This window comes from Vidua chalybeata, chromosome 2 (genome assembly GCF_026979565.1).
Source record: "Vidua chalybeata isolate OUT-0048 chromosome 2, bVidCha1 merged haplotype, whole genome shotgun sequence".
NCBI lineage: Eukaryota > Metazoa > Chordata > Aves > Passeriformes > Viduidae > Vidua > Vidua chalybeata.
This window is the reverse complement of record NC_071531.1, coordinates 39,599,403-39,614,876: the sequence shown is the minus strand read 5'-3', so window position 1 is coordinate 39,614,876 and position 15,474 is coordinate 39,599,403. Positions and strand designations below refer to the sequence as shown.

Genomic DNA, 15,474 nt, shown 5'->3' with positions numbered 1-15,474 from the left:
GACCTGTGCCACTGGAGTGCTGTGTGACACAGGTGTTGGCCCAAATGTCACTGCTCCCTGAATGATCTCAAAGAAAGCAGTGAGCAGTGCCTGCATTCCTTTCAGCCAAGGCTAGAGGATGAGGATGATGTGTCCATTCTCCTTCTCCCTGGAGAGTGTAGCAGGCTGACTCTTGCTTCATTTCTGAATTGGATACAAATATAGGTTTCACAGGTGAAAATAAGAGAACATGAGGACAGTGTGACTTAGAGACCCCATCACTGTGGGATTGGTTTCTTACTAAGGTGTTTACAGATTTTTTTTTAAAGGTTGGAGTCTAAAGGAAGCAAAAAAAAAAAAAAGTGAATTTAATCCTGAAGAGAGCATAAGTCTCCCACTAGCAAGTGGGTGAACTGTGTACTGAGCAATGATGTAAGAAGGAAGATGGAACTACTGTTATTGTTCACGTGGCTGTGGTTTTTTAACACAAATGGCTGTAGCTTCTCTTCTGGCACTGTCAGCCAATGTCTTTGGCCCATTCAGAGACTGCCTACCCAGCCAGGCGTGTCAAGGTTGGTGCTCATGATGGCACAGGGAGTTGGTGGTGTCTCTGGAGAGAATGAAGTAAAGCCATGATGTGACTCAATGATGTGCAGCCCTTTAGTTGTTCTCGTTGATGGGATTGAGAACAAACCCCAAGGTGTTTGCCATCTGAAATTATGCGATAAGTGACACTGCCACGTCCTGCTCTTTTCAAATATGGATCTGACCCAGTGTGCTGCAAGCAGGGGGGAAAAATGCATTGTTTTGAAGCATAAAGAACATCCCTAGATTGATCAGAGTTGTAGGAATTTAAGCCCTTTATGAGAATCCATTCATTGGTGCTCTGGATTGACCATACTCTTCTTATAGAGTTAATGTGGCTAAAACAGGGTAAATTTTTGGGAAATAGACTGTCTCTTCATCACAACACTCCACCACATCCACTGCATAAGATGATGTACAGAGTTTGTGTGGGTTTTAGTCTGCCTGAGTAGCTTTATGCTGTAGAGGAGAAGAGTAGCACAAGAAGGTTAATGAGCTGGGTACTGCTGACAAAAGACATATTTCTTTTTGAACATTCTTGTAAATTTTTAATAAGCACTTTATGGATTTGTCCATCTAGCTGCTTTGGCTGAGATTTCTGAAATGGTGGCTCAGCTCCATGGAAATATGATAAAGATGGAGAACTTCCAGAAGCTGCATGAACTGAAGAAAGACTTGATAGGCATGGACAATCTGGTGATCCCTGGAAGGGTAAGTAACAGAGTTGTGATTAAGATTTGATACAATTTCAAATCATTAGGTATGTTTTCAAAACCTGTTTATTAGGGGCACATGTAAAATTGCCTTTCATTATCTGAACCTTATTCTGTCACCAAAAACTCTCAGGTATAAACATAATAATGACAAATGTCATGATTTAACCCCAGCCAACAGCCAAGTACCACACAGCTGCTTGCTCACTGACCCAACAGGAGGGCCAGGTAGAGAATTGGAAGAGTGAAAGCAATCGAGAGAACCCATGAGTTGAGATGAAGGCAGTTTAACAGGGAAAGCAGAAGCCATGCACACAAGCAAAGCAAAACAAGGAATCAATTTACTGCTCGTCAAGGGCAGACAGGTGTTCTGCCATCCCAGGAGAGCAGGGCCCCATCACATGTAATGGTGGCTTGGGAAGACAAATGCCATCACTGCAAATGTTCCCCCCTTCCTCCTTCTTCCCCCCACTTTATTATATTGAGCATGATGTCATATGGTCTGGAATATCCCTTTGGTCAGTTTGAGTCACCTGTCCTGGCTGTGACTCCTCCCGAGTTCACATGCACCTCCAACGCTCTCACCAGTGTGGCAGTAGGAAAAGCAGAAAAGGCATTAGCTCTGTGTAAGCCCTGCTCAGCAATAACAAAAACATCTCTTTATTATCAACCCTGTGTTCAGCTACTTGTGCCCGGCACAAATCCAAGATACAGCCCCATACCAGCCATGGTGAAGAAATTAATTCTACCCCAGCCGAAACCAGCACCTTTAAAGCAGGAAAAGGCAATCCTCTTTATTACCTTTTTTTGACTTTTTCAGTTCTGTCTTTTATATAGATTTGGAATTCTAGGCAATTCCAAAGATCTTTTACGACAGAGGCAGTAAAAATGCAGTATTTATCACAGCATTCAGAGCTTGAGCAGTTGCACATTTCTTCATGCTGCCCTTATTTTCTTTTCTCAGCCCTTGATGCTAGAGCTCGACAGATTAAAGGCAAGTAAGGCATTTTGCTGGAAGAACTTCAGTCCTTTCACCATGCCTTGCTTTGAAACTCATGGCCCTGGGGAGGAGCAGTCTCTTCAGTCTACATGTAACATTAGCAATAATTTTTGAGACAGTGTTACCTTAAGTAAACACTTAATTGGGCCATAAGAATACCAACATCTCTCTCTTACTTATCATGCCTTTTAAAAATCAAAGGCTCATTTCAGAACAAATGAGCCACAGTGTAATATTTGTAGCCTTTTTTAATTTTCTTAGGCACATGTAGCTGTGTGTGCCAACTTGAGAGTTGTCTGTTGGTGAAGCAATTTCCTCCCCACTCCCTTGACTTTTGTGTGTAATACACAAAACCAGAACCTGCAGCCGTGTTTGAAGTTGATGTGCCATTGGGAAGGCAGTGCTGAGCACAGGTATTTCTGCATTTGTGGCTGTTCCCCACTCCCTCCCTTTACCTCTTCCCTGTCTCCAAGCAGCTGCCACAGCTCATGTTTCTTTCTAGTGATCCACAGACTGTTCACATCCTTGGCAAGTCCCTCGGGACATTTCACAGCCTCTGCATCTCTCTATCACATGAAATTAAATGCTGTCATCATGTGTTTCTGCTACCCTAGTCTATTTAAAGTCTGAGCAGTCTTCCTGTCCTAGGAAGTTCAAGGAAAAGGCAGATGGGGGGCAGAAGTTGTTTCCCTGCCAAGATGAGAAGCATTGGCCACCACACTCTGGCACATGCCCAGGGTGTTGCTGCTTCCAGCCCTTGGTTGTTCTTCTGGCTCTGACTCAAGTCCGTGCCCTGCTGCAGGCAGGGCTGGGAGGCAAATGCCACTATAACCCCATCCTCTGGGATGACAGGGACATCCCAGAGCAGGATGTCTTCTGCTGCTGAGCTGGTTCCTGTACTGGACATGAAAACCCCCCACAGCTGGCTGTCCTTGCAGGTGGCAGTGACCTGCAGCTCGGGATCCATATAGTCCCACCGCTGGCCATGCTGGTGCTGAGCCTGCCAGGGACTATCAGGTGGTACCACATGATACTAATTACGATTAATACTCCTTGGTGGCCAGCAACAGCTTCCAGTGGCCTCTCTGGTGCCATGAGCCCACTGTGGTATAGGGATAACCACCTCTAGCCACTTTTCCACCCTTCAGCCCTTAGGCAGCGCAGGTGGGACTGGACACACCAAAGCAAACCTAAGGCATTTGCATTGTTTCTCTGAACAGGTTGCTCTGAGCCAGTTTATTCCTAAAATGCATGTGATTTAGGTGCTTTATATAGGCTTTTACATCCACAAGTATGAGTAGAATGACCTTAGAAAGACTGTAATAAATAAACATAAACCTCTTAGCAGAAGCTGGAGGAAGTGACTGAAAAATGATGTTTTCATGGGTTTGAGAGAAATATAAGGGTGAGTTACTGCATAGTTCACAGTAAGCCCAGGAAATCCACCATTTTGAAAGTTTCAGATGTGCTACTTTTCTTCTATTGCCATCCCTAAACATTCTTAAACACTATGGTCTGAATTAATGTGCTATATTATATGATGTGGATGGTGCTAGTTTAACTCACACTGCCAGACAAATGTCTTTCTTTGTCTGCTGCTAATGGTTATGTTGAGTCGTGTAGCTGGCTTTACATTGCAGTGAATGAGAGCAATATATGCCATATGCACCACAGAAGATTACCAGTGGCTAACCAAGAACACATATATCATTAGTTTTTATGTTATTTGTGCTGTGAAAAATACTCCTTAAAAACTGACCAAAGAGGGAGCTGTCTGAAGGAGTTATTGTCAGGTAAAAACAATTTTGCTTAGCTCAATTTTCTTAGTATGAATGAAAAGAGTTTATCCTAAAGACAGTTACTAACAGGAATTATCCTATAAATTAGATTTCTAACATATTTAATAAAAGTCTTGGTAGCTGACAGTCAAGTCATTTGTATGATCAAGTTGTCATATTTCTGTTTACATACTAAAAAAAATCATAATTTCTGCAGGAGATAAATTTTTGTATTTGTTTCCCACAGGAGTTTATTAGACTGGGCAGTCTTAGTAAGTTGTCTGGAAAAGGTTTACAGCAACGGATGTTTTTCCTGGTAAGCAAGAAGACAATTTTTCTTTGTACAATGAAATGTAACTCTAGGCATGTACTAGCCATAACTGTTAGATTTGAATTTTGAAGTATTTTTAAACAGCCTTATTTAAATTAACATAGTGCATCACCCATGCAGCTGGTTGTTAAGAACCTACATTTCTGTTCAAATCCAATATTCTCTTCGTAACTGCTTCTTACAAAGAGAAAACTATTTTTCATATGACATTGTGAATATAATGATAAAATAATACCTCCTTGAACCTTGTCTTAAATAAAAGCAGAGTCATTACAAAGTGAAAAGTGGCACCAGGGATAGTGATCATATTCAGAAAAGAAGATAAAGAATGACTCCTGGTGATATGAACAATAATTCACATAATGCTCTCAGAACACATTACAGAACCAAATTTTTCCATAAATCATCCAGTTCCAACACAAGTGCCCAGCATGTTGATGGACCTGCATGTAGCTGGAGACACATTTTGTAAGTTTTACACTAGGCAAGTTTGTCTCCCCCCACCACTTTGATGTCATGGTGATCCCACTCGGTCTCTGATCCACAAGAGTCCACTGGATAGTTCCTCCTCTCTTTTCTTCCCAGCCAGCTGATTTGCTCCCAAACTCCTCGTGTTACTGCTGTTGTGCCCTTGGTGCTGGGGTCTTGGGATGCCCAGCAGAGTGCACAGATTTTTTAGTATACGAAACCCTGAAGAGTCAGTGCAGTGTGGCAGAAGAATACTCCTTGGCTTCTTGCGTGCAAAAGGTGAAGGCAGTGGCTATGTAGAAGAGCTTGTGAGTGTGCTAGATTTTACAAGGTGTTTGACATTTAATCTTTCCAATGAGCCAAAGATATAACCTGATAAATCTACCTGAGTAGGATTATCATCTGCCTTTAAAGGCACTGAAGAGGAAGCCTAATGAATACGGTGAATATTTTCTTGCATACCAACAGATACTAGATGATGCCTTGGTATTATGCCTGTATAAAACACTAAGAATCTGAGAATTAGACTCTCAAGTAGTTTGCTTTCACTGTCAAAGAATTCTTTTATCTGTCTTAAGCAGCAGAATCTATTTGGAGGTAAAATCCCAGATCAGTACTGTGGGATTCCAAATACACGTGTAATTCATTGGCAAAATTAAATCCCCCTCTAGTGGCTGACCCACAAAGCTTCATGAATTACTGCTGCTGCATTGTAGGGGGCTGTGGTAAGACCTCTGTTTCACACCACAGAGTATGATTTTCTTGATGCAACCATCTGGTTTGAGAAAAACACCCTTTGACCCAGGTGGCCCAGTGAAAATATTCTGTTCATTTTATGGCAACAAAATGCAGGCAGTCATTTGACATGCTTCGGACAACTGTCGTTACCTGCAGGAAGGTCTACCAATTGAGATTTTCAGTCCCTTCTCCTTGGTATTTTTAACCTAAAACCGCCTACCTTAAAAAAGGTAGGGGGAGTAAAAGACAGCCACTCTGTTTACACAGGCTGAGTTGGACACACCTCTTGGGCAGGTTTGCCTATCTTTTCTCTCAAAGTAGGAGAAAATGTTGGTGAAGCACCCACCTTCCATAGCTTCAAAGAGTAGCAGAGTGTGAAATGTACTGCTCTGTTTCACCACTGTTGTGCCTTCGTAGTTCTGACCCAGAGATCACAAAGGGAACATTAGAAGGCATCGGAAAATATCCAGTGGAAAATTATGGAAACATACCTAAAACTAGCCGGAAAAGAGGGCAGAGAAAATAACAGGTGCTAACACTAGGTAGTGGAATATTGTGGAAGCCAGCATTTTGGATTCATGAGTTAGGACTGCCATATAAATACTCAGCTTTCCTGTATTCACTGTTCTCTTTTTTTTTTCACATACATACATGTCAGCCAACACCATTCTAATAATGCTTATCCTTGCTTTTTAGTTTAATGATATCCTGCTGTACACAAGTAGAGGTCTGACAGCATCCAATCAGTTTAAAGTCCATGGTCATCTTCCACTGTATGGCATGACAGTAAGTATTGTGACTTAAGGGATTCATGCTTAAGTGGCCATTTGTGGTCCCATCTTAATTGCTTGATGAATTTCTGCTGGGCTGAAAACAGCAGCAAAGGAAGGTGTTCTCTAAATCTATCTTGGGTTCAGCATCTGTTCCTGCAGCCTTCTGCACAGAGGTGATCACATAGCAAAAATGAGGAGGGAAAATGCATTTTTGAGGGCTGCTTCCTCACAATGCAGACTTCTCTGGAGATGGGTTATTTGTTTTTTTCATTAATTTGACCATGATTCTTACAAGTAATTCATCACCAATTCATTATAGACACACACAAGACAAGTAAACAGTAGCAACAATCTAATTTCTATAAAAAAATGCATTTCCTAATGTTTCCAGCTCTATATCTTAAAGCCAAAGTAGTGGGAATCTGACAGCAAAATATTATTTGGAGCTCTTGTTGCAATTCTTCTGGAAAATAGCCATTTTAAGCCAATAGCACCTATTTACCTCTTCTTCTATTGTTTCAAAAATATTTTTGCTGATTTCAAAACGCTTTCATTCCCTCCATTATTTTCAATGGAACTTCTCACTGTCTGGTATCAACTCTATGCTGTTCTCCTGAGAATTTAATTAATTTGTCACTACCACAGTAATTCATTTTCGCTAAACACTTGCAAGGTTTCAGGTTTTGTCTAGCATATCAAGGAATCTACTCAGTTGTTGATGGCCATTTGGGCTGGACTTGCTCTCAGCAGAACTGTGCTATGCTACGGTTTCCAAAGCACTCCCAGCATTTAACACATCCTTTTGTACAATAAATCACTCTTCTGATAAAAATGCTGCTATTTTCTCTGACACAAAGCAGACAAAGCCATGCTTTTGGTTCAAGACATTATTGCAGAACTTACTATTCTTCCAACTTGCAAAGCACTGGTTTTTTCCTCAATACCTACCTCAAATTTGTGAGCATTTCTCCTATTTTCTTTTCCCCAATGGTAAGAGCTCATTCAGTTCACTGTTTCACCTTAAGAACTATGTACTTTCTGCAATCTGACTGCATTTGGCCTTTTACCTCTCAGATGGAGGAAAGTGAGGAGGAATGGGGAGTTCCTCACTGTCTGACACTACGAGGTCAACACCAGTCCATCGTTGTTGCTGCAAGGTAATTCAGTAGAGACAAAGTCCACATGTGAGTTGTATTTCTCTGCAGCTGTCACAGTGGGACAGAGAGGCATCATTTTGTTTGTATTTGCCCCCAAAACCATCTCCTCAAAGGTGTATTCTTTTGTGAAAGCCATTTGTTAAGAAAAAAGTGGATGGGACACAATAGAGTGGCAGTTGTGCAACTTGAAACCAAAACTAAGTTATCAGGGGGAAAAAGTAGCATCTTGTGTCTGAATTTATTTATTTCAGTTAAAAGTAAGCTCAGCTTGTGCCTTTCTTAGAGTTTGTTTTCAGCCTGTATGAAAGTGAATAAAACCTGAATTTTCATTGTTAGTACCCGTGCTGAAATGGACAAATGGACTGAGGACATCCAGATGGCAATAGACCTGGCAGAGAAAAGCAGTGGCCCTGCCCCAGAGTTACTGGCAAGCAGCCCTGACAATAGTAAGTAAATGCCAGAGAGTAGGTTTTATTCACTTTTGTCAGTATGACTGGTGGTTGCTTCTAAGCAAAGTGGTGAGAAGTGCTGGCCACAGGTCAAACTGAGACATTTGAAGTTGATTTATATACATATGTATGTATAGATATATTGAGATTTGTGCCATTTTAATGTTCTTGTTGATGTTAGCAGAAAGTTTCATTGAATAGAGAAGTGACTTAAGCATAATGATTCCAGGAACTCTTTGGGCAGTGCCTGTCCTTGGAAGGTATTAAAAATACCAACAAAGCATGGTAGTTCGCCTTGAATTCTAACATTTGCAGAAACACATAAATTAAATATATAAAATATAATAATCTGTTTAAAATCTGGACAAAATTATTTCGAAAATGGTGGTTTAAAATTAATTCACAATACTGCAGACAGAATTGATTTGTTTAATTTTTCCAATTATACATGTTGTTACATAGAGGAAGAAAGATGCTTTTTCCCTGCATTTCATAGAGTCTCCTGATGAAACTACTGTAGACCAGGAATCTGAGGACGACCTCAGTGCATCCCGCACCTCACTCGAACGTCAGTCACCACACCGTGGCAACACTACGGTGCACGTCTGCTGGCACAGAAATACCAGTGTTTCAATGATCGACTTTAGTATTGCTGTGGAGGTATCTGCCTCAGAACAACCTGAACTGCAGCTCCAGGCTCGCTTTTGAATGACAATTTCCTTTTTGCTCCTCCTTAACAAGTGCGCTGTTCCCTTGTCTCCTCCTGGGGAAGTTTCAAGCATGCTTATTAAAGCGCCTCCCGTATTCCCAAACGATGGCATCAACCGTCACACAAGAAGCACAGATCTGCTCCTGTAGTGCACCTCTGTAAAATCAGTTAGAGCAGTAATATTCATAGAAGCAACTGTCAGAAAAAAAAAGCTGATGCCCTTTAGAATGTAAAGCAGTTCAAACTGTCTTAATGCTTTCAGTTACACAGGCATTAAGCCATTGCTTGAGCGGAAAGGATATTGTCTTTAGCTGCTGCAGCCAGAGTTTTAATTATGTGTATTACTAACTTACTTTCTTTACCTAGCCATCTTTTCTGGAACCTTGTCTCATTGCTCAGTCTCATCTGCTTTTTCTTTATTTGCATTTTCCACCTCAAAATAAACCCCTTTTTTACCACTCTGATCACAGCTAAGCCAATTTGATATACATTCGTTGATTCTGTACTCAACAGCTGAGGTGCAGACATTGTCTTTTCAAAGATTGAAATGAAAGACTCCTAGCTCAGTGTAGGATTTAGGATGAGGGGGTAAGCCTGCTGAGGTGTTCTTCCTTCACCAAAGATAGTCCAAGGAGCTCTGTGTACTTTATCACAGGCCTCAGCAAATGGAAGTTTATGCTTTATGAAAATGGAAAAAGGAATATTAAAGCTGAGTGGATTTGCACTCAAGTGGCAGCCCTCAGACATCAGGGCACCATTGTTCTAGAGAAGAGATACTGATGCAGAACATAGGGATACAAGGACAAACATGGTTTGTATAACTGCCTCTGTTTTTAAACAGGAGGTGAGTTTGTTGCTGAAGTATGACAAAATTATTCCGTACTAAAAAATGCTGACTGTAGAGCCTCATTTCGGTCCCACGTAGGTGGGATTTTCCATTCTTCATACTCTTATATCCTGCAAGGGAGGAATAGTTCAGCACAGGACAAGTTCTCATATTTTTCCCTAAAGCAGAGGGCTTATTATAAACAGATACAGAACTTACACCAGTGACTCATTCTAATGATTAAAACATTTAGTTAGGCAAATCTAACTAGGTCTGAGATCAGTGTTCATTGCTGCTCATTTTTCTTCCTTCCCTGTGCCTCAATGAACACAAAGCAGTGAAGACCAAGCACAGCCTGGAGCCATGCATTGTTCTGTGAAAACATCTCCAGCTCCACTGCTGCTCCATGCGTGGCAGGTCCTGCTCATGCTCACGTCGTCCTGTCGGTGCCTCTCACTTCAGCATTACCGTTTATTTTCTTTGTGTCTCTCCCTCCTTTCTGTCTCTCGTGGTAGAAGATCCTCTCTCTGTCAGTGACTGTTCCTCCCTACCTGCTGGACTGATCAGTGATCAGCGGCCTGTTTCCATTTCATATGTCTGCTGGTACCGAATGCAAAGCCTGTCCTTTTATGATATCCTCCAGAGTAATGAGGTAACAGAAAATTAAGGAGTACACCTGTAACTTAGGGCAACGAGGCAGTAGTCCAGATATTAGAGAACAGGATGAGTTAAAGGAAAGGCTTTAATGCATATCCAAGGCTGGTGAAAGCAGAACTTTTTAAGACTACTTCATTTGTAGTAGTTACACCAGGAACCCCAGATTTCAACTATTAAGCTTTACAGATAAAGATATTAGCTTCCGCATTAGATAAAGAGAATGATTGTGATCCAGGCAAGAGCCCTTACAGTCAACAAAGAATGGGAAGTCATTAATAATTCACTGAGAACCCCCCTTCATTTGCAAGGAACAATGATGCTTGGCTTTCCATCTTCACCATGTGAAGAGCAGTTGCTTCAAGCAGCCATTAAATACATGTACTTGGTTATGGCTTACTCCTCCTTTATGTTAAACTATCCAAAATCCAGCTAAAAATAAGGTTAACAGTCCTTGTTTTTGAAATCTTTGAAAAGTACTGTGTGAAGTCCCTGGGTACAGAGACCTCAATCTCTATCTGCAATTCTAAAGTATGTCATAATTTTCCTTTACATCACAAATTCATGTCAGACTTTCTGTTTCCATTCTATTTAAGTACCATTCTAAAAGAAGAGAGTAGGATTAACGAGACTGAGGTTTAGTAGCAGCTTGCCAAAAGCCACCTCGGTTGATAAAATAATTAGTGTAGTAGCTTTGAGTTTTTGGAAGTACCCAGCTGCAAACAAACAAATACATTACATTACTGCTCAGCAGTAGAAGAAAAGTATGTCCAGTCAATCAAAGCATTTTCATTTACAACCAGATCACATAAAACCAGATAAAAGCAAGTAATTTTTCTTAAAGTAACTAAGCTGCAGGCACCTTTCACTGTTTTACTTGGCTGCTTTTGATCTGTTTCAGAACCAGCTGTCTGGAAATCTGCTAAGAAAATTCAAAAACAGCAACGGGTGGCAGAAGCTTTGGGTGGTGTTCACCAACTTCTGCATGTTCTTCTATAAATCGCACCAGGTAACCGACTGGGCAAGTGTGAGTGGCTGGAGAAGACAGTGGGGGGCTCTTTTCCAAAGAGGCAGCTGAGAGAAAAGTGGCTATCAGTCACAGATGCTGTAGGCTGGAGCAGCAGGTGCAGTGGTCCCAGCTGCACACACAGCCTTCACTGCCACTGGCACACAGAGCAGGGCTTGTTCTCACTGCTCCTGGGTCAGTTCTTTCCTGAAGCTTTCAGCAGTCACAGTACATGTCATTCTTGAAAGCACAGCAGAGCTCACCACTACTCAGAAGCTGTGGTGCAAGTTTAAACCAGGCTTTTGTCACTACAATTAAAAACTTAATTGTGACTTACAAATTCTGTTTACCATTACTGACACTTAACAAACAAGAGAACAGTGGTCAATGATTTAATCCACCTGAGCAAATATTCTACTGCAAAGGTAGGGGATTTCTGTTTAGAATCTGTTGGACTTGTGGATCTGTTTGAGCAGGACATAAGCACAAAGTAACTCGAGTTGCTACATTGTGCTTTCATTGTCATAGAAATCCTTAATGATTAAAGAAAGAATTGGAGGATATTCCACAGGTAAGAGGGATAAAGAAATTGTTTGCCATGCAGTAACTGGACTTCAGCAGTGAACCTCCTGGGTGGACAGCACAGCTCTAAAGGAGTAGGAGTTTGCAAGCTGAGGATGAACCTGGATGGCACCCTGCCAATGGCAAATGATGGAGCATTATGTTCATCAGTTAGAAAGTAATGAAACTCCAAGATAATAGCCAGCTTTCCTTCAAGGAAATACTGATAGGATCAGCCTACAGCAGATCCTTATGCAAAGGGTCTGTAATGATGACCAACTGAAACTACCAGACAATTAATCTTATTGCAATTGTATAAATCTGGTATTTTTCTGCACACGTGTAGAAACACAGTCATCTTTAAATGAGTGGGTATCTGCTTTCCATTAGTTATGTGCTTTCTTTATTTAAGGGCATTTGATCTCACAGCACTTTCCATTGTATCTTTTCAGGACAATCATCCTTTAGCCAGCCTTCCTTTATTGGGATATTCACTTACCCTTCCCTCTGAATCTGAAAACATTCACAAAGACTACGTGTTCAAGCTACATTTCAAATCCCATGTGTACTACTTCAGGGCTGAAAGTGAATACACCTTTGAAAGGTAAGTTTGTTTTTGAGAGAAAATTTTTGTTAAATTCCAGGAGCATTCTTCCAAAGGTTAGTAGATACAAAGTTTATTAAATAAGTTGGTTCATTAATACAGGAAAGTGGTTCAGCACAACTGGAGAAAGGATCTTTTAAAGTTATGAATGAAATTTTAAACCTGATATCACTAAAATCAAGTGATTGGTTGTGATGGTATGAAAGCAGTAATAGTAATTACTGCAAAATCTGAATTATCCAGTCAAAATTGATCAGGCTGGCTGTATGGGAAGCTCCATGCCTCAGACTTCAGGAAGCATGTGAATAGATGACAGATCACCTCGGTAGCTCTTCAGAATAGCTTGGCTTCCTTTAGTACAACTGCATGGAAAATCCACACCTGAAACAAAATTCCAATTTTTATAGAAGCAGCTGTTCCTACTGCATATTTATGCCACTTCACCATGTAATTTTTACACCTCCCACTGAACTTCAGATACATGGAGAATCAGGGAAACGGCACTACTCCTAATTTGTGGCTTGTGGTTGTTCCTAAAGGGAACTAATTTAGCTCTTTTATATGAAGCATGAACATGTCAAAAATCACAATGTCTTCATCAAAGAAAGCTGCTCTTAACCTTTAGCCATGTCAGTTCAAAACTATAAACAAGGCAAATTGTGGGAAAATGGTGATTAAAAAAAACACAAAATGCCTTTATCAGTTCTAGGAAAAAGAAGCAGAAATTACAGCTAAAGTACATTTTTTTTTGCTCTCAGATTAAGAATGGTTGGTCTCAGTTGCTCATTGCTTGGACCACTCAGAAAAAAAGATATTTAGTTTTACTGCAGAGCAAGTAAAACCACTATTAACTTCACAAGTTTTGGGTCCCATACCTGCTGTTCTCTCTAAACTTCCTTACAGTTTTGGCAGTCGATCCTCTTGCCTTGAGATAGATTGAGGGGTGAAGTAGGAAGATGCTCCTGCAGGCAGTAAAAATCAAACTGTACGACCAGTAGTACAGACAGTATCTGTCAAGAAAGTCTCCTCTGGGAATTGATGTTTCTTTTGTTTGTGTCTCCTCGTGCCTCCTCACAGATGGATGGAAGTGATCCGAAGTGCCACCAGCTCTGCCTCACGCACTCGAGCTCTGAGTCACAAAGAGCCTCACGCCTATTGACGGCTGAACAAGCCGCTGTGTTGATTGTCCAGCAGCTGCTGATTTTCTAGAGGACAATTGAAACTCTTTTTTCTCCCTCCAAGTTTAGGAAAACTTACACTTTGGTAAAAGAAGACAATAAGTATGGTTTTGCAGAAACTTTCACAATTCCTCAGCAAAACTGTTTAAGTTCTCCTTATAAACAAACTAGCTTACCACCATCCCAGTGGCTGCAGTTCATTTCATGTCTTGTATTTTGTCATTCTGTGCTGTTTTTAGCTTGTGCCAGTATTAAAATATTGTCCTTATTAGAGTGCCAAATGCCAAAAGACGTTTTGTTGCCTCAAAGATTGCACCTAAAAGAACTCCCAGATGACTGAGATCTGAAAACTTTTTCCTCTGAGGCAAACACTATTTTCTTCTCTTTTCATAAAAATATATTATTTTTTTTTACCATGTTAATCTGTAGACTGCTGGGCTTTTAAATGTAGATGGATTTCCACAGTATAGAATATAATTATATATACAGCAAGCAGTCTAACAGGAATGAGATAACTTTCAGATTTCATGCTTTTTTTCCCAGTCTTTCTACATTTAATCAGCAACAATTTACTAATTTTCTATGTTTAACAAGGAAACAGTTGACATTCTCATTTCCCTTTGGGGTCACAAATCCATGTGGTATAAATAAAGTATAAGGTTCTTATCTAACCATTTTTTTGGTGCAAGTTGACCAAATTGTTCATCTGTGGGCTTTGAAAAGTGAGTACTACTTGCAAGACGAAAAATTTTTTTAAAAATCCAGTGCAATATTATTTGGGCTGTTAATGTACTGTGAATGGTTATGTACAAGAAGAAATTAAAGGCTGTGGTGACATTCTGCTGTTTGTTTTACAAACTTGAAAGAAAACCTGTATGCTACAAGAACCGCAGCTATTTGTGATTCATTTGCAGTGTTTTGGTAACTAAATTGCTCTAAGCTGGGGGGGTACTACTGAAGCCCCAAGTTTTCATCCTGCTTGTTACCCATCCCAAATTGACTTCCAGTTTATTGTTGGAATTTCAGTCTCTCCCTCTCTCCCCTGGGGCTCAGGCAGACAGAGAGCGACTTACACAGCAGAATTACCCATTTCATATGCCTAGCTTTAACATCAGCTGGCACCACATTTTGGAGAAGCTGGTGGCGCGCTGGGAAGGTTGGCAGCACTGTATCTGCAAGGCTTAGATGCTTTCCCTCATGTTTTAAGAAACATTGTCACTAGGGTGATGTACAACTTCCACTGGCAGAAGTTTGATGTGCTGGTAACACCTATCACCATTACAGGCCTTGGAGAAAGCACAGTGCTTAGCAGAGGGGGCCTGAAGGTCAGTCTGGGAAATGAAGCTGGGGAAGTTCTATCCCTGCTTTTTCTTCATCCAGCTACTCGCTTTGTTAATGGCTTGTCTGTGTGCGATGTGTAAAATGGCTTCTTACAGCTTTGCTCACAACAAAAGGGAATAAAATACCTCACAACACCATTGTACATATGCCTGTTTTGCCAGTAGAGCGTTCTTTCTGTTACCTCCAACCCCAGACATACCTCTGTCCAAGATGAGGATGGGCTCCAAACCCCTTAGGAAAAGCAGCAGTCCCCATGGCAAAATCCAAGCACACCCTGACAAAGGGAAACTCTTTTCAGAGCATTTCCTTCAGCTGCTTGGAGACCTTCAGCCCCCTGGGCAGGTAGAGCTCTTTTCCTCAGCTAGTGCCCCTGGCTCGATGTACCAGTGCAATAATCACACCTACCCTGAAGCATTGCCTCTGGCTGAGACATGCTGAAAGACAAACTTGGGAAATAGGTAGGAAAATCTGAAGCCCATTTTCTCAGCTGCAGGTCCCACTGCCTTGTCTGTCCCAAGCCTGTGACCCTGCCCTGTAGTAACATACAGGAATTCCAGTGCTTCAGGACTGACCAGGAATGCAAGCAATGATCTGTGTAGTGAGAAGAATGAGAAATAACACAGC

At 41.1% G+C, this 15,474-nt stretch overlaps 1 protein-coding gene across 7 annotated transcripts in view; it reads left to right on the top strand.

Annotated features, from left to right (window-relative positions):
• Positions 1 to 14,979, top strand: part of FARP1 (FERM, ARH/RhoGEF and pleckstrin domain protein 1) — a 200,855-nt gene extending 185,876 nt beyond the window's left edge. For 6 of the 7 annotated variants that reach the window (XM_053931779.1, XM_053931770.1, XM_053931763.1 and 3 more), the window contains exons 19-27: positions 1,145 to 1,275; positions 4,303 to 4,371; positions 6,289 to 6,378; positions 7,440 to 7,522; positions 7,859 to 7,968; positions 8,468 to 8,631; positions 11,062 to 11,169; positions 12,180 to 12,331; positions 13,409 to 14,979. In XM_053931779.1, coding sequence (XP_053787754.1) covers positions 1,145 to 1,275; positions 4,303 to 4,371; positions 6,289 to 6,378; positions 7,440 to 7,522; positions 7,859 to 7,968; positions 8,468 to 8,631; positions 11,062 to 11,169; positions 12,180 to 12,331; positions 13,409 to 13,490 — 989 coding nt within the window. In that variant the 3' untranslated portion in view covers positions 13,491 to 14,979. Of the gene's footprint in view, positions 1 to 1,144; positions 1,276 to 4,302; positions 4,372 to 6,288; positions 6,379 to 7,439; positions 7,523 to 7,858; positions 7,969 to 8,467; positions 8,632 to 11,061; positions 11,170 to 12,179; positions 12,332 to 13,408 lie in introns of those variants that run through there. The other variant, XM_053931787.1, reaches the window with a different exon arrangement.
• The last annotated feature ends 495 nt before the right edge of the window (positions 14,980 to 15,474 follow it).